Source organism: Perna viridis, chromosome 2 (genome assembly GCF_037379345.1).
Source record: "Perna viridis isolate PV_CMFRI_1.1 ecotype Kerala chromosome 2, ASM3737934v1, whole genome shotgun sequence".
Taxonomy (NCBI): Eukaryota; Metazoa; Mollusca; class Bivalvia; order Mytilida; family Mytilidae; genus Perna; species Perna viridis.
The window spans coordinates 23,890,701-23,913,709 of record NC_142446.1 but is presented as its reverse complement, the minus strand read 5'-3'; the positions used below and the strand labels follow the sequence as shown (position 1 = coordinate 23,913,709).

At 33.1% G+C, this 23,009-nt stretch overlaps 2 protein-coding genes across 3 annotated transcripts; one reads left to right on the top strand and one right to left on the bottom strand.

Annotated features, from left to right (window-relative positions):
• Window positions 1-3,991: 3,991 nt before the first annotated feature.
• On the top strand, window positions 3,992-12,497 carry LOC148624162 (protein fem-1 homolog A-like). 2 transcript variants are annotated; one of them, XM_088566710.1, is made up of 3 exons: window positions 3,993-4,092; window positions 4,183-4,431; window positions 7,992-12,497. In XM_088566710.1, the coding sequence occupies exon 3, from the start codon at window positions 8,003-8,005 to the stop codon at window positions 9,911-9,913; it is 1,911 nt and encodes a 636-aa protein (XP_088422836.1). In that variant the 5' UTR covers window positions 3,993-4,092; window positions 4,183-4,431; window positions 7,992-8,002; the 3' UTR covers window positions 9,914-12,497. The 2 variants fall into 2 exon arrangements, with proteins under 2 accessions (XP_088422837.1, XP_088422836.1); XM_088566711.1 differs by lacking the exon at window positions 4,183-4,431 and having other exon boundaries at window positions 3,992-4,092.
• LOC148624161 (putative G protein-coupled receptor CG31760) lies at window positions 11,608-22,176 on the bottom strand. The gene is made up of 10 exons (XM_088566712.1): window positions 22,009-22,176; window positions 20,821-20,944; window positions 18,198-18,533; window positions 17,697-17,765; window positions 17,351-17,460; window positions 16,548-16,765; window positions 15,040-15,178; window positions 14,539-14,644; window positions 11,997-12,149; window positions 11,608-11,728 (listed from the first exon to the last, which is right to left on the bottom strand). The coding sequence occupies exons 1-10, from the start codon at window positions 22,065-22,067 to the stop codon at window positions 11,615-11,617; spliced, it is 1,428 nt and encodes a 475-aa protein (XP_088422838.1). The 5' UTR covers window positions 22,068-22,176; the 3' UTR covers window positions 11,608-11,614.
• Window positions 22,177-23,009: the final 833 nt, after the last annotated feature.

The following is a 23,009-nucleotide window of genomic DNA, read 5'->3' as shown; positions in this document are numbered from 1 at the left end:
TCAAGCTTCAAGTTAATTTGTTAAGAAGCATATTATTCATATTTTTGTTACATTGTTTTGGAATTTTTATTGATTATAACAGAAAGTTCAGCATATTCAAATTCAATGCAAGTTCTCGCGTTGTCTCTATGAGACGGTCTATCGAAAGGTAATTTTGCTTGAGAACACAGGTTTCCCGAGTTTCTGCCTATAAATGGTTTATCTCTGGTTTTTCCTAGGCGTGCCCTGGGCGTTGGCTACGCGGAAGAACTTTCTTTTGGTATAAATATTGTACAAATAATTTTGAGAATTATTATGTATTATTGATGGATATTAAATAATAAAATCCGGCGTCCAGCGTATTCGGCGGGCTAGTCGGCAAAATAAGAGAATTGCTTATTCTGTAACAGAAAGGTATGTAATATACACAGTGTATCACTTGTGTTAGTCGTCATGGTTATTGGAATATGCAGATGTGCTGTCACATGCGTTTTTGTTTGTCATGGTAATTTAGAGTAATCAAGGGAACCAAGGTTATAGCGGTAATCAAAAGAATGTAATCCAGGGACAAAGACAAGACGTGGAAAACAGACATACACAATAAAGAACATAAAGTAACTAAAATCATACATACAAAGTAACAAAAGCAAATGAGCAAATCGGACTCCACTAAAAACTGGAAGCATGGACCAGGTGCACCGGTAGGGTAAGCGTCCTCTGCTTTTCTACAAACACCCGCCGAATTGCTCATAAAAAGTCAAGTCCGGGGTAGACGAAAGAGGAAAGGAAAACTATGACACGTCGAACAAATCAGTTTTCATGGCGTAGATAGATACACCGTAACGATCCACAAGTTCATGATGACGGCCATAAAACTTTTGTAGTGATGACTTCAATCTTGTAGTAACATAACCCTGTTCCAGAAGTCTGTTTGTTAGAATTCTAGCGCGATACAAAAAGTCTGCGTAGTCTCGGCAAGCTCTGGCATAACGTACGAGTCCTTACCACAGATGAAAGGAAAGCTGACAATTTTGAATGAAAAGTCCTCACGTTTGTCGTAAAGTTTGGTCAATAGTTTTCCTTTATCATTGATTTCTAAGTGTAGGTCAAGATATGAGGCTGACCTTACAATGTCTGTAGTATCCTTAATCTCAAGTTCTTTGGGGTAGATGCGATGTATCAAATCCCCCAAATTGGGATTGTTTAAAGATAAGGCGTCATCTATATAGCGGAAACTGAGATTAAAGGATCTAGCTAAACGATATTCTTTCTTTCGGATCAGTACAGCTATAAAGTCAGCCTCATAAGAGTGAAGGAATAGGTCAGCAAGTAGAGGAGCACAATTTGTTCCCACTGACCGACCGTTTGTTGAAAAACGTGTCCACCACACTGGACAAATATGTTGTCGATTAAAAATTCCAGCATTTTGTAAACATCCTCTTCTGTATATTTAGAAGATAATTTGGAATTATTTCTTACAAAGTATGAGGAATCTCTACCAAAAACTATATATTTGTATCTAGTTGTACTATCTTTTTTAGGAAAAACAACGATGTATAATGTTTTTAAGTCGGGATATTTTAACTGAGTATGTGGAATAGAAGTATACAGTGTTGATAAATCATAGGTTTTAATGCTATTATATTCTGATAATAGTCTTGAACTGATTGCCACCAAAATATCTTTCGAATTTTTCAGGATCCACATAGAACTAATACCTCTACGGGAGTAACAAATGTTGTGGTAGGACTGCAAACCCTCTTTTTAGGGACTACTGTGAATTGTATGTAATGGCCTTTGTTTTTTAATAATCCAGAAACGTTTTATTTACATTCTTTTAATATAAATCTCCACGGACCGGAAGTTAATATATACCCTTATTTGTGCACGGTCAAAGTGTTGTGTTTGGGCTGAAATTGAACAAATCTACTACTTTAGATAAGCATGAAAGGTTAAGCTTGAATATTCATGTAAATCAAAAACGTAACCTCTTTGTTACCCCAAACCCATTTCATATCACTCCTGATAACTACTAGTATAATATGGGTTATACATCCGTGTGATATCCTGGCTAAAGGAAATATGTAACTTGCAGTTCGATATGTCAGACTTCCAAAATGTCTTTTAAAGTAGTACTATGATACGATTTGTTAAATAACACTATAACAATTAATTTGAAAATGATAGCACTTTCCGTATATGCGTTACATCCTTCATTTCGAGCATTATAAAGCCAGAACATCGTTGCTTCTAGGAGATAATTCGACTGTCTTTGTGGATATTTACCACTAAAATCCCCAAAATATCTTTCGTAACACAATGTTAGCCAATCGTTTGCACGATATGAGTGACGTTGACCATTAGCTGACTGTTCCTGCACTTGGTTTAATTTTCGTTTTCGTGCTAACATACATACTCAATACCGATATACCCGGTTTGCACTCATTTTGTGTAATACATGATGGAATGAGGCGTTTCTTAACGTCCTTGGCTTTCGTTTGGGGTCTCTCGCGAACGATGTAAAGCATCAAAGCGTTTACACAGTCCCCGTACATAGTCAAACCCGTGAATGTGGGTCATTGTGTATTCGGGGAAATTGGTAGTAGCATCTACCCAAAAAAACTTGAGATAAAAGGATACTACAGACACTGTGAAGTCAGCCTCATATCTTGATCTAAACTTAGAAATCGATGGTAAAGGAAAACTATTGACCAAACTTTACGACAAACGTGATGACTTTTCATTCAGAATTGTTAGCTTTCCTTTCATCTGTGGCAACATCCCTTCGGCTCCTGCGTATGGAGTGTTCATATCACAACTCATACGTTATGCCAGAGCTTGCCGAAACTACGCAGACTTTTTGTATCGTGCTAGAACTCTAACAGATAGGCTTCTGGAACAGGGTTATGTTGCTACAAGATTGGTCATCACTACAGAAGTTTTATGGTCGTCATCATGAACTCGTGGATCGTTATGGTGTATCATCAGCACCATGAAAACTGATGTATTTAACGGGTCATAGTTTTTCTTTCCTCGTTTGTCTACCCCGGACTTGACTTTTTATGAGCAACTCGGCGGGTGTTTCTAGAAAAGCAGAGGACGCTTACCCTACCGATGCACCTGGTCCATGCTTCCAGTTTTTAGTGGAGTCCGATTTGCTCATTTGCTTTTGTTACTTTGTATGTATGATTTTAGTTACTTTATGTTCTTTGTTGTGAATGTCTGTTTTCCATGTCTGGTCTTTGTCCCTGGATTACATTCTTTTGATTACCCTATAACCTTGGTTCCCTTTATTACCCCTTCATTCGTTAAATTCATTAAAGTTAATGCATTATCACGTGATTAAATGTCGATCAGTTACCTAGTGATTCAATTTGTAATATGCACGCTATATACAGTGTTGTATAGCCTAGATCTATATCAGAATTTGCTGAATCTTTGACCCAGCAAATTACTTTTTGGGATAAAATCACCACCAGTGCATGTAAGACAGATATTGGTGTATGCCAATCAATTGATGAGAAATTTCCAAGGCCGAAAGAAATAATGTTATGTTTCCGAACACTATTCTAAACTTTTGTACGGTAGGCAGGTAGGAATTTTTATTTTCATTTGATATTTTTTAAATGAAATTAGTCATAAAGATACAGTGAAAAACAAATATGCAAAGACTAAACATGTAATAGACTTAGTCCACAGCCTAAAAAAATGTTTTCTTTAAAATGATTTTTGGTCGCTTCGTAATACATAATCAGATACTTTTGTTCTCCATCTGTAATCTCCATCTTCAATACTGTACCAGTTTGTTTATATGTGAGTTTATCCACCAACACACAAATGTATATAATGTAAATAGGATCAACGCACTAATTGGCATAAGCTGATTGTACATGGGCGATAAGGAACATATTCGTTTCGATAAAGCTAGGGCTAAGACAACCTTCCATTAACTGTGTTCCCAAAATTTTGTTTTCTAATTTACTAATTTCAAATGTATGTTTAGCACTTTGTTCATTTACCTCTGACATAATGGTATGATCCTGCACGTTAACATGTTTTATTGATAATGAGAAGGTTATATTATGCAGTTTGGCAGCTTATGTTGATACAAGAGTAAGTAACACCACACATCTCTTATTATTATTTTTTTGTGTCTAACGTATATTTTTATGATGTTTCTTTTGTCGATTACCTTTTTTTCAGAGAACTGTCTTTTGCATACGCAATAATACACCACAAATTGTTGATGCTGGAACCTTGTGAACCGTTCTTAAACTGAACTTTCACACTAGAACTCCGGACGAGAACACCCTCCTTTCCTAAGACTTCACAGACTGGCACTAAGCAATTAACTTACGCGATTGCAGAATTTATGGGATTATGAATTGAGCTATAAAAGTGTGTCTAAAACTCCTAGGTCTACCACAAAAAGAACAGTTTCTGAGATTGAAGGTAAAGCGACCGATGTAGTTTAAGATTTTTCTTGATTTCATGTTTCGTTAATTTTAGCCAATTTATGATGAAAACTGTGAACATATGCTATGCCTATGGTGGACGGAGCTCGATCAATGTCGTATTAAGTACCATTCTATGTATGAACCAGGCAATGGGTGGGACATCATTTTTCTCAATATGATCATTTTTGCCTCAAATATATTCAACAACTGAAAAGCTATTTAAATTAATCCTGAAGCATCAGTGACATAAATATTTTTTGACTGATAGTATAGGAAAAAAGTGAGGGAAAATTTTCCAACCATTTTTCCATAGTACATTTCAACTAAATTTGACCTATCAATATCTTAAAAAGGCAAACTTTACAAACACTTTGATGGTTATTTCTGGAGGTTATGAGGTAAAAATACTTTGATAATGCAATAAAATCTCTCCGTTTTTTTAAGTGTCACACCATATATACCTTTTGCCTGGTTCTTAGACAGAGGTTAAAACAGCACTCCGCACCTACGCTATCGTCTACTTCCGTGTCGACAAATATCCACTTCCGTCAGAGCATGTTTTAGCCAATCATAGTTTTGGTCTTACATTCTACATATATTCTACATATATACAAGCTCCGAATATCGTCTGGCGTTCGAAATTCACTCTAGATGCTGTAGCAGAAATCTCAACAAAGTTGCAAAGTTTCGAAAAAAATGAATGATTTTACGCGACGTTATCCAATTGTCTAACGACGTATTATTTGAATTACGCCCGAGAATTTTAAACGGATTTGCCATGTTATTGATCAAACTCTGATGACCGCCCAAATGTTTCGAAGTACTAAGTATTCCACAAAGACAGTTCCCAGTCACTAATTTATGGCAATTTAAGTATCAGTATTTGTAAAGATCGGACAGGAAGTGATTCAGGCATGTCAAAAACCCACCAAATCTACTTTCATTTCTTGTTCAGAAACCTGTATAGTTCATATAACCAGTCTTTGTTTTTCATTTGGGTGTTGCACTGTTGAAATAAAATTTGTATAGATTGTACATGAAATTAGCACTTTGCAAGACTTATCGTTCTTGATTTAGTTCGATTTGGTTGATTTTAGTGGGAGATAAATGTATGAACTTATCAGAAGTGCAGATATGAATATGGAAAGCACAACTGTTTCATAAAAATATAGCATATGTAAATTGAAAAAGCATTGTTATATTGGTGGGTTTTCTTTCATCATGAATCACTTTAATATGGGCAATGTCTGAATTTTATATGGACTTGTACTTAAAAAGAATGTTTTACTCTACTATACGAATCGAGGTGTTGGCAAATGATTAGAATTAATTTACAATATTGGCCAAGGTTTTAATTCCATTTGGTAAGTAACCCATTTTACTTTAATCAAAATTCTTCGAATTTTTAAGTCCTTACATAACAAGAGTCTTTTAGGTTTTAAAAATCATACATTTTGGTTATGTTGTCTGATATCTTCTGTATCTTTGCTTTAATAGAATGGTACCAAGATTTAGCTTTTTGGTTAATTGTCAAAATGAATACTCGTACTTCACAAACATTTGTCATAATTTATAGTACGTGGACTGAGATAACCCCCAGTGCTCCCACACTCATCAACCAAAATATGATTTTCATATACCCTTATACTCATTTACGAATCTTTTTGTCGCCAAAAAATAGACTGAACCATTTTTGTATTTTTTTACTACTTTTTATACCTCATTGAGGCCAAAAATCATTTTTTAAGTTTTTTGATTCCACGAACTTCTTCTTTCTACAGACCAAAGAAAACTAACATATGTATGTTTTCATCATGTAGCCCAATGTCTCAGCTTTACACTTGTACCATGAAAATTGTAGTAACAGAGTTTTGCGGTAAAAAGAAAAAAAAGTGTAACCCTACCCCGCCGAAAAATCGCTTAAATTGACATATTTTTCAATGTCAAAACCCCCAGAGTATTAATGCTTCAGTAAAAAATGGCTTATATGGTATTTTCTGTTTAGTACTATCACAATTTACACTTCTGGCTAGCGTTTCACAAAAATTCTTACCTTGAACGTAAGACGTAAGATGGTCGTACGTCAAATCTTATATTTTTTTTATCGTTTCACAAAACATCGTAAACGTAAATTTTGATCGTAAACTTACTAGTGGTCACAAGCTGGTGTAAGTTAATCGTAGACGCACGAGCGAAATTACCATTGTAAAGCTGAGACAGCTGTGACATTGGGCTACATGATGATACCTTATCCCAGGAAAGCTTACACGCTCAAGCAATTGAGTAAAAAAAATCTTGGCTATTTGATCCAATATATTTGAGAATATTCTTTGGCGACTAATTTATTCGGTAATGGGAGGTATAAAGGTACCTGAAAATCACCAGGAGGTTGATAAGTGAGGGTGGGGGGTGCACGGTGGACCCTCCCAGCCCATGGACTTTCACATGTTTCATTATCAATACCTGTACAGGACTTGTTGTTCGGAAAATGATGGCTCATTTATTGTTTTTTGACTGAATATTTTCTAATTTCAAGGTTTGAAAGAAAACAAAAGCTATGACAAATTGAAAGATCTGTATCATTTGTTTTTTTTTTCAATCTTTGTAGTGATACTTTATTTACAATGATTACCTGCACCTGAACATTAAAACAAACACAGATTGTGATAAGGATCTTAATTTGATCTGTGCAATTTTTTAACAGTGAAAATTACTTCTTTTTTTTTCAATTTCATGTAGTAAGAATGCATTATTTTGATAATTTTGAAATATTTATGTACTGAATTTACCAATTCAACAACTCAATCATTTGAATATAGCTAGAGTGCTTTACCGAAATATTGTCAACAAATAATATGACAAGACTTGATAAAAAAGACCACAGACTTTTTAAGTTTCGTTTCTTGACAACCGACAATTAATTACTTTTGAAAAGATACGAACCAAAACAAAAACAAAAAATTTGATACTGAAAAATATCATTTTTATTATTTTTATTGGCTAAAGTTTAACACAAACAAAAAACATCTGTTTTAATCTGTTTAAGTCGTGATTACAAAGAAATAAATCGTAAAAAGAGCGTGATTTAAAGATCTGAAAGTAGCCCATTTTAAAAAAAAATCGATGTTAGTACAAACCGTAAAATATTTTCTATAAATATGCTTAAGTTTTGACGCATACCGTATTTTTTCAATTCACCGAGTTACATACTTGCTTTTTATATCGGGGAAGGGTAGGATTTTCACTCTCACAATACATTATTGATTGTTATGTTTTGACCCATCCGAAATCAGAACTCTGGCATATAGTTCAAAATAAGGAGACAATAACTTATATTTTCAGTAATTGTCAGTGGACCAACATGCCCATCCCCATTCTATAGATCCCCCTGAACATTCACGAAGGGGTGAGCGGGTATCAAGAGTGTACGTGAGTCATGAATTATAAACCTTTGAATCTTTCTTGGGTTTTAAAATAAGCATTACCTATCATTGTTATTAACAGTTTGTACATTATTTGAACCTGCACTTATATTACGATATGTTTAAATTTCAGACGTTTTGACAATGGATTTTTCTGAGGAGGATTTGCGACTGATTGCGAGAGGAGTCCAAAAATACATCAGTGAAGGAGGTTCCGAAAATGTTGTTTCGAATTTAATGAATTTTACAGAAGAGCAAATTAAATACATTGTTAATCACAAAATAAATGGAAAATCAAGCTTAATTGTGGCATGCCAACTTGGAAATATTCACGTCGTTAAATACTTCGTGGATAACGGCTATGCAGATTTAGAGCGGACAGGTCTCACACGAATAGAGGGTGACTTTGTTGATACAACCCCAGTATGGATAGCGGCTAAAACTGGACAGTACGAAATTTTGGAATACTTGATAGAGAAAGGAGCAAACATTAACTGTTGTGGTGACCAAGCATCATTGCTTCATGTGGCATGTCAAGACGGAAATGTCAAACTAGTTAAGCTTCTGCTTAAAAATTGCGCGGATGTCAACTTACCTGATAAAGACAATAAGAAATGTATCCAAAAAGCTTTAAACAAACCCGATATCTTACGATGTCTTGTTTTCAGTGGTGCAGATACAAATGTTTTCTTTGGCAAACGACCCCTTTTACATACCGCTGTTCAACAGAACCTTCTTGAATCTGTTGAAATCCTCCTCGACGGTGGCGTAGATACCAGTGCAGTGGACTTTGACAAAACCACAGCTCTACAACTCGCCGCAATAGGATATAAGGCAGAAATCGTTCAACTTTTCTTGTCTAAGTTATCTGTACCAAGGAGTACAGTTGTTGAGACATATGAGCTTCTTGGTGCTGCGGCCCTTGAAAATAATTTACTTGATAGAGCTTGTGAGTTGTGGTGGACTTCTCTTCAGATGGAAATGGAAGAACCAATTGCGTTCCCATATAACACCGATATTATACGTTCTATAATTGGAGGATATCCTGAACCAAAGTCACTAGAGGAACTTCAAGAATTGACAAAATCTAATTTAACAAGACTGAAAGTTCGAGCCTTGATAGTTCGTGAAAAGTTCTTAGGACCATACCACACTGATAATGTATTCAAGTTCATAGTTTTTGGAATGGAAAAGGCTACCGAATCTCAGTTTGAAAAGTCATTCCAAATTTTACAATGTGCCTACTCTAGAATGGTAGAAAGACATGGGCTCCTTATCAAGGTGGAACTTTATATTGTAACCCAAATCGCCTCAGTATGTTGTTGCATTATGCAAGAATACATGTCTAAGAAACATGGATTTATTCCTGTTGGTCATTTATTTTCGCTGGTTATGGATGTTGTAGACCAACTTGAATATGGGTCGAAACTGATGAAAAAAGAACCTGAACAATTTGGCGGGAAAGACAAAAAAGTATACCAAGATATGATGCATGTTGTTGTTGACATATTATACTTAACCTACAAGATGGACCAGTTGACAGACAACAGTACGTTTATAAATTGTTTACACAGGATGATATGCATTAATCCAACTGGTACAAATGGCAATTCGGTACTCCATTTAGCGCTCAGTCGTCACCCGAACCCTAAACTTCAACTAGAAAAACAAAAGCTAGAAAAATGGCATTACATTTTGGCTGACATTCTGCTACAAAATGGAATGAACCCAAATGCAAGGAATAAAGACGGCGAGACACCGCTCCATATTTATTTACGTCATGCTAACAATATTTGTCGGCCAGCAACAGATATAGTTAACTTGCTTCGGCACCATGGAGCACATATAGACATTTGTGATGAATATGGAGTTAGTCTGTTTACTTCCGCAAAACTTGTTGGAATCAAGATAGATTTAGTAAGAGATTGTTCGTTGATGTGCTTAGCTACCCATGCTATTTTACGCAACCAGATTCCGTATGACGACGATCTTCCTGGATTTCTAATAGATTTTGTCAAAATGCATATCTGCAGGGAAACAAAAGAAACTCTTTGATTTTCAACAATATATTTCACTGTGACCCTATTTTATACTTCACTTAATGATAAAGCAGATGATTTGCTTTCAATTTAATTATAACGTTTCCTTTTAAATCACCAAGGCTATATTACTTGTCCTGTTAAATGCAATAGGAATATTTCATATTTTTCTTGGTTCATACTCAGTGGCGGATTAAATGTGGGTTACCTGAGGTGGGAACCTTTTCGGGAATATAACATGAACACTTCCTTCCAAAACCTCTGGATCCGCCCGATTCTAGTATTGCAAACATGTGTTTGTCGATATATTTTTGAGCTTCCTAGACGCGTGTTTGTTGTAGCACATTTCAATGAAACATCATTGTTTGAGATAATTTGTATATCATATACTAGAAATGTTTTTGATGCAAGACGTATCCATTATAATCTTCGTTTTCTCCAAATCCAAATTGAACTGTCTATATTCCAATCAGTATAAAAGAATTAGCAAAACTCTTCATCAAATCTGTCTGTTTTTCTGATGATTTATCAAATACAAAGCATGAACTGAATTTCCAGAAACAGTAAAATGGTTCCAATAAATATCCAACAGAATAACTGCTTTCTTTTACAATGTTTTTTTTCTTTTTGTTTTCCACTATTATAGGAGGGCGAATGAGAGATTAAAGAAAGTAAGGAATAAGGGTAACAACAAAATTACCGAACACTTATCTGTTTCATAATCAAGTTAAATCCAAAATAAATCTGGCAAAGTAGATATTACACCACCGTAGCAGCTGGTACCGCAATGGTTCTGACTTGGTACAGGCACTTCAAACAAAATGGTGGATTAAATCTAGGTTAAACCCAGCGCACAATACCAGCCTGTTATTCCAGATATGTTCTCCACAATTGCAAACTACATTTACTTGTTTTTGTTTTTGTTATTTTGTTTTTGTTTTTGTTGTTTATTTGTCCCCCTTAGGAATCATTTTATGTCGTCACACTTTTAAGCTTTGAACGTCATTCCGACAACACAGCTTGTAATTTTTATTACATGACGTGTGTGTGTGTGTGTGTGTGCGTGTGTGAAAAAATAAAGCCATCCCCAAACTAAATTCTGGATGGTCAACTCCTACAAAAGCCCTTAAAATTTTTAGAAAACATAGGAAACGATTCTACTCCATCCGAATCAAAAGTACGTAGACTTAGAAGACTTGTCTAAGAAAACAAACTTGGTCTTTATATTGTAGTCATACACAAGTTTTGTCTCCTATTTGAATTATTTTTGTATTACAGTCATTTTCTGATCATGCAAGTATCCAACCTTTACACAAATCATTTCACTCATCTCCTTTGTTACAATAAAAAGATTAACGAAAAAAACAATTTATCTATGAAGTAATACCACTATTCTAAAGTAATACCACCTTTCTGCTTGTGTTCACAAAATTACAAGTTTCGCAAATGCTCTGTAGTTTTGTACTTTGAAATGAGAAATCGTAAATAATTTTTTTAAATTAGCCCAGTATGGGTCTAAATGTTACTATCACTAATGTCGGAATTTCTTTTCTTTTAATACATATTTAGCTACTAAACAATGATGTCTCTGCAGTTTTTGTGTAATACTTAGGATTAACTCCCTTTAAGTAATGCGTATTTACACAGTTAAATAAATTTTCATCCTATCTTCTACACGTTCGATGATTTGGAATATAATGGTTTTTGGCAATCATTGTTAATTTGGCATTGCCCTAGATTGAGCTGGAACCTCTAAATAATCCACTACAGGTGCAATTTTGTTGTTTGTCCTGAATGTTATTTTCGATCTTTGTGACCATGAAGATTTATCCTGCAAAACAATTAATTGTATTAATTGGATAATATGAGTATTTCTACACTGTATAGATGTTAGCAGGTAACATGAAATGTAATGTAGATATTTATAAAAATCATTGATCAAAATAAATACATTGATGGATAAAAATATATACATTGATTGATAAAAATCTTGTTTATATATAGTCAATATCATTTTAGTGTTTTTAAATTCGATCTATTATACATATTAGAACCTTCTCTGAAAGAATAAAAACTATTAAAACTTTATAACTAATTACCTTGCTGGAAGGTATCATTTCTTCTGTTTGGATACCAACACTTGTCGTTGGGGCTCCTTCGATGTGATTTTTTCTGATGTATTTGCTGGCATAGGCCGTTGCAAAAGTATCATTAGTCCTTTTGATATCCTCTTTTCTGTATAAGGCAAGAAGCTGTAAAAAATATTGGCCGTGTTGTATAAAAGCTCATTTGTTGGTGATTGTTAAAATCTAAAGTGTTTGTTTTTGATCTAATTAACAAAAGCCAATATATCTTTACTAAGCCTATTTCAAGCTGAATCTTTATTCAAAATTATCTTACCTCATATACTTACTGAATCTAAGCAATGTTAAGCCTGTATCCTTACAAAAATATAGGTTTTATTATGTGTTTACTACGCAAAAGTCAGCAAAAATTATTAATATATCATTTGCATATCTTGTGTAATAACTAGTGTTTTACAGAGTGTGTGTTTTAGTGTGTTGTTATCGTGCTGGAGTTTTTAATTACATTTATTGAAAAACGGCATATTTGTCTTGTGTATTTTGTAAGCCTTTAACTGGCATTGATGTGAGCATACCGAACAAATGGGTACTCCGCAAACGTATATACCCTTAACCAAGTCCATATTAAGCCAATAGAAATCCTCAATTCATAAGATAAAAAGTCAAAACAAGTACACTGTGACATTACATTATTATCTGCCCCTTATAGTTCCATTAAATTCCAGATTCGGAGTAGGGGAAGTTCTGGATTCAAAATTACCATCAAGTAAATGGTTGCAATGTTACGCTCAAGAAATCCTTAAACCTATTAAAATCAACATATAGAATTGCAAGTGAACAATCAAAAACACTAGATAACAGTTCTTAAAACAAATTGATCAAGGATTTTAAGCGTAGAATACAAAATGAATGTCCCTACAACCATTTTATGTTAATGGCTGTATCTAAGTTAGTTGATAAACACCCACAGTAATTCAAATAAAAATCAACATTACAGATAAGTATTTGTTACCCCATAAAAGATTAGTTAAAATTTAGCGGATTAAAAAGAATTCTGGATAAAATTGAATACCCCATACTATAATAGAACATGCCATGTGGCTATAAGAAAAAATGCAGAATATAAGGCAATTGTTTTTTATACTGGCTTTGTCATGGGTATCTCGGGTCGAGCCAGTTAAGGCGAGCCGGAGATTCCAGTCAGAAAGCCAGTATCAAAAACCAATTGACTAATATTCTGTTTATCGCTAATTTAAAGGTAATATTTTATTTTCGTTTTGTTTGTATGTTAAAAAATACAAAAATCCCAAATTTGACCTTGGAAAAGATAAAACTTTCAAAATACTTATCTCGTCGGAATGAACCAACGTCATTCAACTCCACTGACGTCACGATTTTTCATGCATACCTAGTTTTAAACTCCACTGACGTCACGATTTTTCATGCATGCCTAGTTTTAAACTCCACTGACGTCACGATTTTTCATGCATGCCTAGTTTTAAAGCTGCATTACCTGTCAAATTCTGTTGAAATATGCCTTAATTCTACTAAATTGCACTTTTCCTATATAATTTCATTCGATATCCACAAATAAAATGTGTTAAATACATGAAATAGGTGTCTATATATTTATTGTCTTGCAAGGCAAAAAATCGAAATAGATAAATTCGTATGCATGTGACTTCTGGTGACCTTAATCCAAGCATGTGCTGTAAGGCTCGCTTTAAAAAAAAACAAATCTGATTGCAAAGCGAAAGTGGTTAATCAGTGGCAAGGAAGACCGTCGGACTCAAGCCGTAAAAGAAAAAAGTTCGAACATAATGCAAGGATCCTTTTGAAATTTACGTATTGTGCTATAGTGTGGCACAAATATAGTCATTAAGTGTCATTATTTATTTGAAAACTAATCAAGAAGTAGATGAAATAAAATGTAAACAAGACAATGTGTATCCGTTATTGTTTTTTTACAAAGGTTAAATATTTTTAAACCGGGTTAATGTCCTGTCGGCAATCTTCGGAAGTAACGGCGAAATAATTAGATCTGAGCTATCGATCTTTAATTGAAAAAAAAGTTATTTTAACAATATTCTGTAGGTATTATCGACATTCATTGCTTCAATTGCATTACTACAAACTTATTTCATTTTATCAGCAAAATTCAGTAGAATAAAAACTGAACAAATTTGGCAGCTAATGCAGCTTTAAACTGACCTGTTATTTTTGTATCAGGTCCAGTACGCTGTGACAAGCATTATTGTTCTGTGTACATGGTTGGAAACTTTCACAAATTTTCGATAAATCCAGATAACAGAAAAGTCCTTACCTTATACTGTAACCTCTTTCAGGACGAGTAAAAGATAAAAGGATAAAAGATGTGACGGACGAACAGGGAAAATCCTGATTACTATAATTATGTGGAAATTGATTAAATGTCAGATTTTCAGGAAACTATAATGAAATTGACAATTCTCCTGTACCGTATCATCACAAACCTTGAGGATTTGTAATTACAGATCAAATGAACTTCCAAATTTACAACGTATGTTATATGGATTACCTTTGGTATAAAGATCAAAGTCAGTGTAATTGTAACAAATGCCTGGATCTGTAGGCCTTGTAACAAGTACAACAAATCTGGTCCATAGGAGTGCCCGATTAAATGCCTGCAATGTCAAAAGTATATTTCTTGTATTGAAGTGTTTGTTTCACATAATTATATAGAGTTTTTGTAATAGAGGGAATCTCTCTGGAACTCTGTTAATGTTTGTCAAACGCATATTTTTTCAAGACTTAAACAATAATTAGTTAAATTGCTAAAGAGACATAAAGTATGATACTGAAAAATATTTTTGTTTCCAGTTAAAACTACATGTAATCGTTTTATTGCGCGAAAACTCTCTCGTTATTTTCAGATAAGTACATTGAAGTCTTTGGATTCCAAGTTACAAAAATAATATACATTTAGTACACATTGACGATGTACAATATGAAACGGTGTCTAAGTGTTTTAAAGGTTTAATCTGAATGTGAACATTACACAGAGTATGACCCTACTTACGTAAGAATTGCTAAGAAAGTTCCAAGAATTATCCCATTGTACACTGACCATGTTATATATTTACTTTCGTTGAAATGACCAGGTGCTTTCCTTACAATGTAGCATATATATACACCAAGAAGTAAAAGACCAACTTCAGCTTAAACAATATAAAATGATGTATTCAACATAAAGTATTGCGGTTAGATTGCTGTTTGTAGTAATTGTAGTTTTTATGTGATGTAATCGCATTATCGGCTAGTCTTTTAATTTCATTTGAATTTAGAATCAGAACACTAAAAGCTTGATAAAGAATAATAAATCAAGAAAACCAAGATTCTAGCGGAAATCAAAAGAATGTAATCCAGGGACTAAGACCAGACATGGGAAAACAGACAAACACAACAAAGAACATAAAGTAACTAAAATCATACATATAAAGAAACAAAAGTAAATAGGCAACTCGGCCCCCAATATAAACTGGGAGCATGGAACCAGGTACACCGATAGGATAAGCGTCCCCTGCTTTTCTAGAAACACACGCCGAGTTGCTCATAAAAAGTCAAGTCCGGGGTAGACGAAAAAGGAAAAGAAAACTATGACACGTTGAACAAATCAGTTTTCATAGTGCAGATGGATACACCGATGGATATCCACGAGTTCATGATGACGACCATAAAACTTCTGAAGTGATGACTTCAATCATGTAGCAACATAACCTTGTTCCAGAAGCCTAGCCTAAGTCTAGCGCGATACAAAAAGTCTGCGTAGCTACGGCAAGCTCTGGCATAACGTATGAGTTGTGATACGAAAACTCCATACGCAGGTGCTGAAGGGATGTTGCCACAGATGAAAGGAAAGTCGACAATTCTGAATGAAAATAAAAAAAATATTTCTTTTGAGTACTTATGCCAAAAATATAAACAGAACAAAACTATACATTGTTTATTGTTTATTTCATCAAAATTTGTAATATGTGTTATTTGTTTGGATAAATCAAAAAAAGCAAGTGCAATGAAATAAACCTGTATGTGTTTGTTCATTCCATTATTCAATGTTCTATCATTTTATAAACTTCTATTTATTTATATAGCGCCAGTTGTTTGAATGATAAAACATAACCTGTTCGCTAGTATAGAGTCAATGATCTCGCTCTTTTACTTTTCTTTAGACCCATATTTTATTGGTCGTTATAAATGAAATAAAAGCATACAGATTTATTCTGTCGATTTTAGAAGGACAACTGGAGTTGTAAGTAATTGTGATAGGCACAATGTCGGTAATCAAGGGTTGCTAATTTACGTTTTTTTTTCTGTGTTTTTGTAATTTTTGTTATTTCATGTTCTTTGTTGTGTGCGTCTATTTTCCCTGTCTAGTCTTTAATCTTGTCATATAATTCTGTACTATCAATGTATACAAACTGAGTAGGACCTTTTTTTCTAAGCAACATTTTGACAATGACATATCGCATATCAAGCGTAATTTGATAATGTCTAAGATTTGTATATAGGGTGGCTGTTAAAACTCACCAACTTGTATTGAGTACAACCAGTAACTAGTCACACATACGTCATACTTCAGTAAACTTGAGTTTACTTTTGTTTCAGTTCGGCCTCGTTCTGATGCAGACCATGTGATGAGGTAAATACAGACAACTACGGGAATCGGTAAAAATCTTTTCAACAGTTCCTTATCGGGTAGTCTTACTTTTTGAAGCTTACTTGCAGGTCTAAATATTACTGCAATTCTTGATAAAGAAAAAGTAATATGTTAATTATTGGTTAATATTAGTTCATCTTTTCATCGGTATTGTTCTAATCAACTCCCTACATCTTATATTCTATTTCCGCTAAATTCTACGAGTACTTTAAAACGCAATTAATAAGAACGAACTTATTTCAAACTTAGTGTAATAGTATTACATTTTTACTCGGTTCGGGTTTTGCCGAATGGTTTGTAAGTTTGATGCTGTGAAATGATATATTGCAAGAACAATTCTATAAGTGTCATTAAAACATAAAATGATTTCAAAGTCTTCGAGATTAAATGGAGATAGGATAGCTGTTTAGATAAATGCTAAGCTTTTTCCGGGAGCTTTTAAAACGTATAGTCGTGCAATCTGTGTATTTTTTAAAGCTTAACCATGTTCGGCTTATTTAAGGAGATAAAAGTTCTCAAGCTGAAGTTATGATTTTTTATATTGAAAGCGAATTATTTAGATTGTAATTAAGTCGCTTAATGTGCTCACAGTTTTATAAAGAGTATGTTTTCAGAAATTTTTGCAGACCTATGACTTAGTTGATTATATTTCTTCCCGTAAATATTTAAATACCTCCAAGTCTTAATTACCAATGCCCCATACATCAAGTTGAATCCTGTATGGAACACCCAGTTCTGTATGACACAAAGGTATGGAACTGATACTGGATAGGAGAAAAAGCCCTGTAAGTTAACATGCTTCATTATTTTTACTTTAAACAATCGTGGCAAAAAGGCTTAATGTTTCTTTAAATATTTAATTACACGTATAGACATCAATTGAAAATTAAGAATTGAAAGATTATGCTACAAATATAAAGACTTTAAACAGAATTGATTATAAGAGAAAAAAATAAAGTATTTAACTCCTTTCTTTTAAATTCATTGCTTCCTACTCTTCGATTATATCAATATATTACCGTACTGCACATCAACATTCCACCTGCACACATAAACAGTAAAAATATCGGACTACCCGTCTTTATTGCCTAAGAAAGAGAATCGAAACAATACACGAATTATAGATCATTTGCATTCTTACTTCACTGAAGCACTTGCTACTGCCAATGATTTGACAAACGAAGGAAATAGAAATCCTAATGAATATTCTCTAAAAGGAAGAAAAGTTTCAATTTTTGCATGTTTGTCATTTCATACTAGATACGGTAAAAGATTAGTACAGAAACTTGTGGCAACAGTTACTATTCAGGGTTAAGCAATTTATATAATCTAACAGCGGTTTCTTTATGCAATATATTCAGGATATGTCTTTTCATTGTCTTGAATAAATTTGTACCAAATTATCTTGACAAAGGTAATGCTTGAGGGCATTCATTTATCTTTTAGACTTAACTCGCATTTTCATGCGTAATATGAACGACTTTACCGGATGCTTGCTTATAAAATAAAAATAAGCATACCAGTTCAGCTCTGAAGTAGGCTGTTACTGCTGATAAAACTCCTATCAAGACACATGTTACCATAGTGACGAGAAGAACCAGAAATCGGAAAACGAACAAAAATTCATATAAACACGGCGAATCATCTACACATTCTGAGCAACCTTCTTTACATGGCAGACATCGATACTGATCAATGTACAGTGTAGATGAGTTAACATTGTTTGCGAATATATTCTCTATCTCTAAACCACTGAACGCTTTCATTGAGGCACTCTTGTCAGGAAAGTAGTATCCCTTTGAACACTCACAGTTATATGCACCTCTTTTGAAACCCATTCCTGGCAGAAAAAAGCACTGCAAAATATTTTTAATAAAAAATAGTTACAATCTAGTATTCACTTATAAAAAGATAATTATCTTGCTGATGTAATCTGATTTTTATTGTAATAAACGTAGCATGAAAATTTATTTTATTGCCTATTTTCTAGAACATTTTGTAACTTCTTATACGAATACGATCTTGTTTTATTCAGCACTGTAGACGCAGTTTAATCAGAACGACAAATATGATTATTTTAATCATCGTAATGTTTCTTTCAGGTATTATGTATGAAGATCCATCTAGTTATTGGTTCTAATAAGAATGCATTATCAGCTTCGTCATACAAAGAACCATTTACAAAGTCGTTGATTCAATCTGCGTGATCTTTTTACTATACTATAAGATGACAACATACACTCTTAATCGGTTTTGTTATAGTTTTTGTGGCAACATTTTACTATCAAGTTCAAATATGTCTTAGAAAATAATACATCATTATTGGGTTGTTGTCATTACAATTGGATTGACCTATATGAAGTTTCTATCCTCCAGATGAGACAACATATCTTCAATAAGACTCCACGTCTTACCAAATTGAACACCTACCGAACTTGACACTTACTTGCTGCAGTGTTGTAGCTTTTCCGAGTTAACTGTATCGCAACAAGTTAAATAAACTAGGTCATTCGCACTACGGTTTTCTCAATTAAAGTTATTATTCAGAAAAAATAATTTCCCTCGTAATTTTCAAGATAATTTTTGAATTATATGCATATACATTTTAAAAGACTTTAGAAGAAACAACACTGATAATTTCATTACCCATAACACCACCTCGAAATTCACTGCATTGATATATTTAGATATTAGCTGATTAATATCATTCCGTTTGTTTTTGTATTTGTGTATGTGCGTGTGGTTTTTGTTGTTATGGGAGTTCATATTGCAAGTGCTTTAGTTTTTTTTGTGTCTTGTTTTCCTCATCTACAGTTTTATTGTATTTTATTCCTTAAACTTCATTATGTATGTAGATAATCTTAGTTTTCACTTTTATGGCCTTGTACTTTGATTTTGATATCTCTGTATCATATTTCTATTTTGATACTTTTGGTATATCTTTTCGCCAAAAATTGACTGTATACACACCGTATTTCAGGTCTCACTTAGTCAAAACATTTATGTAGTTGGTAATAATTATCCATCTCAAGTATTGTAATTTACATAGTTAACAAAGTTACTAAAACTTAGCTTTAATCCGAAGAAAATTGAAATAATCTTTGTAAACTTTAAAGATCAGAAATGCATTATCAGGAGAAAATGAAAGATAAGGAAACACATTAACTCCTGTGTATGACTGCACAGTTCTTTTCGTGCAAAGTAAATACGGGTATAGTTCATCGTTTGAGATCAAACGAAAACACTCCTTTGATAAATTAAGACAAAAAGAAAATTAGTTGATCAACGAACCGATATACAATTAACTGACGGTTCAAAGACGTTTACTGGTAGAAAGGTTATACATTATTTAAAATTGCCCTTGGAATGCACGATTGTAAAATCGTCTTCAGTCTTTTTTATTTGCTGCACACAAATACTAATCACAATAGTTCGGATACTTCGCCAATAAGAAGTGTGAAGTATGGAACGAAGAGGAAATAATTCAACACAAATACTTTGAATCCGCTTTTAGCACACCTTTGAAAAATGGTGGATTAGAAATTACGATCATACATTGATAATGTCATTAGATAAAACTGTATTAGGTTTTATTATGCGAAATGACATTTAAGACTTACCAAGGGAACAAAGATTCTAGTGGAAATCAAAAGAATGTAATCCAGGGATTAAGACTGGACAGGGAAAACAGACACGCACAATAAAGAACATGAAATGACAAAAATAACACGTACAAAGAAATAAAAGTAAATGAGCAACTTGGAAGTTATGAACTGATGTATTCTCTCAGAAAAAAATATTTTATCTTTTGTATGTCTTTTAATAACCCCTCGAAGGACATTTTCTTTCCTTCTTTCTAAGTTTTCTAAAGAGACAATTGATACTCATTTAAGATTAAGTGTACATTTTAAAAATTCAAAAGTAATTCTGTATATTAGTGGCGTATCTTTCTTCAAAATGATCATTACTCCCTAACAGTGGTAAAACATTATTAAAATAATGTGTGCAAAATTTCAAGATAACTTTTTCCATTTGAATAAACAAACTATTACGTTATTTTATTATTAGTATGAATTGTATAATGGTATGAACAATCTGAATATATTTCTGTATTCTGAATAGAACGTAATTGTAGTACATCACCTTGGTGGTAAAAGGACATCTGTGAGTTCCTCGGAATACATCCAGGGCATTAAAGCTACTGGCATCTGGGTTACATTGGTTAATATCAATATTGGTAAGCTCTATATCAATGGTAGCCACACCTCTAAAAAGTGAATTTCAAATTTTGAAAATGGGAGGTTTAAAAGTTTTTTTTAATAGCTAGTTTAATTAGTAGACATCTGCGAATAATAATAAAAAGTTGTTAAAGCTTGATTTTATAGATGAATTATATACCCATCATTAATCTTCGGCCAGGTAAATATTATGAACACTGTTTGAATTTAAACAATAATAGAGATGCGTAACTTTAAATTGTCACAAAGTGTCATGCTGAATAAACTATTCATTTCCGATTTAACTCTAAAATCTTTCAAAGAATTGACATTAAACCACCAAATAAATGTTTTGACAAAACAAACAACAAAGTTATGAGCTAAATCTGTAATTCTAGATATGGATAGTAAATAATTGACGATTTTTAGAGGACCCATTACTATTTTGTCATATAAAGCTGAGAATGTTCAAGAAGCAGATCGTGTAAATGTGTGAGAGATCGTTTTCTACTCATCATTTATCATTTAACTGTCACAGATTCTAAAATACATATTTAGAATCCAATGTTGATTGACATTGCATGTTTGATGTAGCTGTTAATTTCCGCGTTTATTTTAAGGATTGTAGATTTTGTCATCTTGTCATTAAACAATCCACTATTTCGATATTATTTCATTCATGTCGTCTTTTTTTCTTTACATTGGTAGTATTATTGTTTATTGTAAAGAGTTTTTCAAATCATACGATGACACGAACGTCCAGTGCCAGGACAATTTTCATTCCGCATGTTGCTTTTTGGGCTAAATTTTTGTTTTGTCTTTTACCAATAAATTATCTGAGGTTAATTGTCATGCGGTTGAACCTAAGTTACGAAAAGAAAAATAAAGGTAAAGAAAAGGGAAACAGCAATTATAGATAAAATTCATGTAAGCATTTATCAAATGCCGACACATTTTTTTATAAGCAGCAAGAACATAAAAAAACACCAAGTGGTACTTCACTTGATTTTACACATACAACAATCATTCTTTAACACGGAAGTGCTTTTTCAATGTTTTTAGATCACTCACAAACAAATATTTATGCAAAGTATTGTTTGTCCAACAACCTTACTTAAATTTGGGTGCCCCAGTTAGATCAATAGAAAATATAGGTGATGAGTAAGTGACCATCCATACGTCTCCTCCTCCACAATCAAAGTACGGTTTTGTCCAATGTCCATCGCTTAAAGTGGCTGTAAGTAGCCGGTTCTCTTCCTCAGGTAAAGACTTATTATTTAATCTACAAATAAATCATTCTTATTGTTAAATAATCAATTTTTTTAACAATGTTTTAGAACCAGCCTCCCTCTTCATCACACAGTTCATCGAATGATACTTCATGAAATTTACTTCAATAATTGAGACTTTCTTTAAATAAACTCCATATCTACGACCAAAATGCTGTATTTGAATTATGGTGTTCAATATAAACTGGTTTATATCCTCCTCATTCAAAAGTGTATTTATTTGACCTTTGATGCTTCTGATTCAACTGTTTTTTTTTTCTTTTTTTTCTTTTTTTCAGATAACAGCCTGTATTTCATTCCACTTTTACTTTTTGACTTTTGCGTCAAATATGTTTTCTCTTTGACTTTTTAAAATTCTTTATAATCTGTATTTGACTATATTAAGAGGTGCCAAACCTTTATTTTAAATTCCTTTCAATTTAAATTTGGACTGCTGTTTTATTCTGTACTATTTTTATATATAAAATATATACTAGTATGTGATAAATAAATTTGAAGTGAGTGGTTCAAATGTTTTAGATACTCTTTAGTAGTTAATAATAACACTTGAATTTCTAAATTCAGTGTTTTTATATCACATACATGCATGTATAAAGTCAAATTACCTTTTCACTTATTTGGATCCATACTGTTTCTTTCCTACCTGTATTTGACTTTTGATGTTGTAAAAGATACATTTTGCCAATTAGAAGTCTTCAGTACATAATACCATTCTGTTTTGTTGTCCAGATAGTTGTAAAATAGCGATATATCGTGAGCGAAAATAGTTCCATTCTTTCGATAGGCATACGGGCAAAAGGATAAGTACTTTGAATACAGCTGAGGT

Coding starts and splice junctions, on each gene's coding strand:
- LOC148624161 (XM_088566712.1), bottom strand. CDS start 22,067: ATGGTCACTTACTCATCACCTATATTTTCTATTGATCTAACTGGGGCA. Junction 20,945..22,008: donor ACTGGGGCACCCAAATTTAA/GTAAGGTTGTTG, acceptor TTCACTTTTTAG/AGGTGTGGCTACCATTGATA. Junction 18,534..20,820: donor GATGTCCTTTTACCACCAAG/GTGATGTACTAC, acceptor AATATTTTGCAG/TGCTTTTTTCTGCCAGGAAT.
- LOC148624162 (XM_088566711.1), top strand. CDS start 8,003: ATGGATTTTTCTGAGGAGGATTTGCGACTGATTGCGAGAGGAGTCCAA.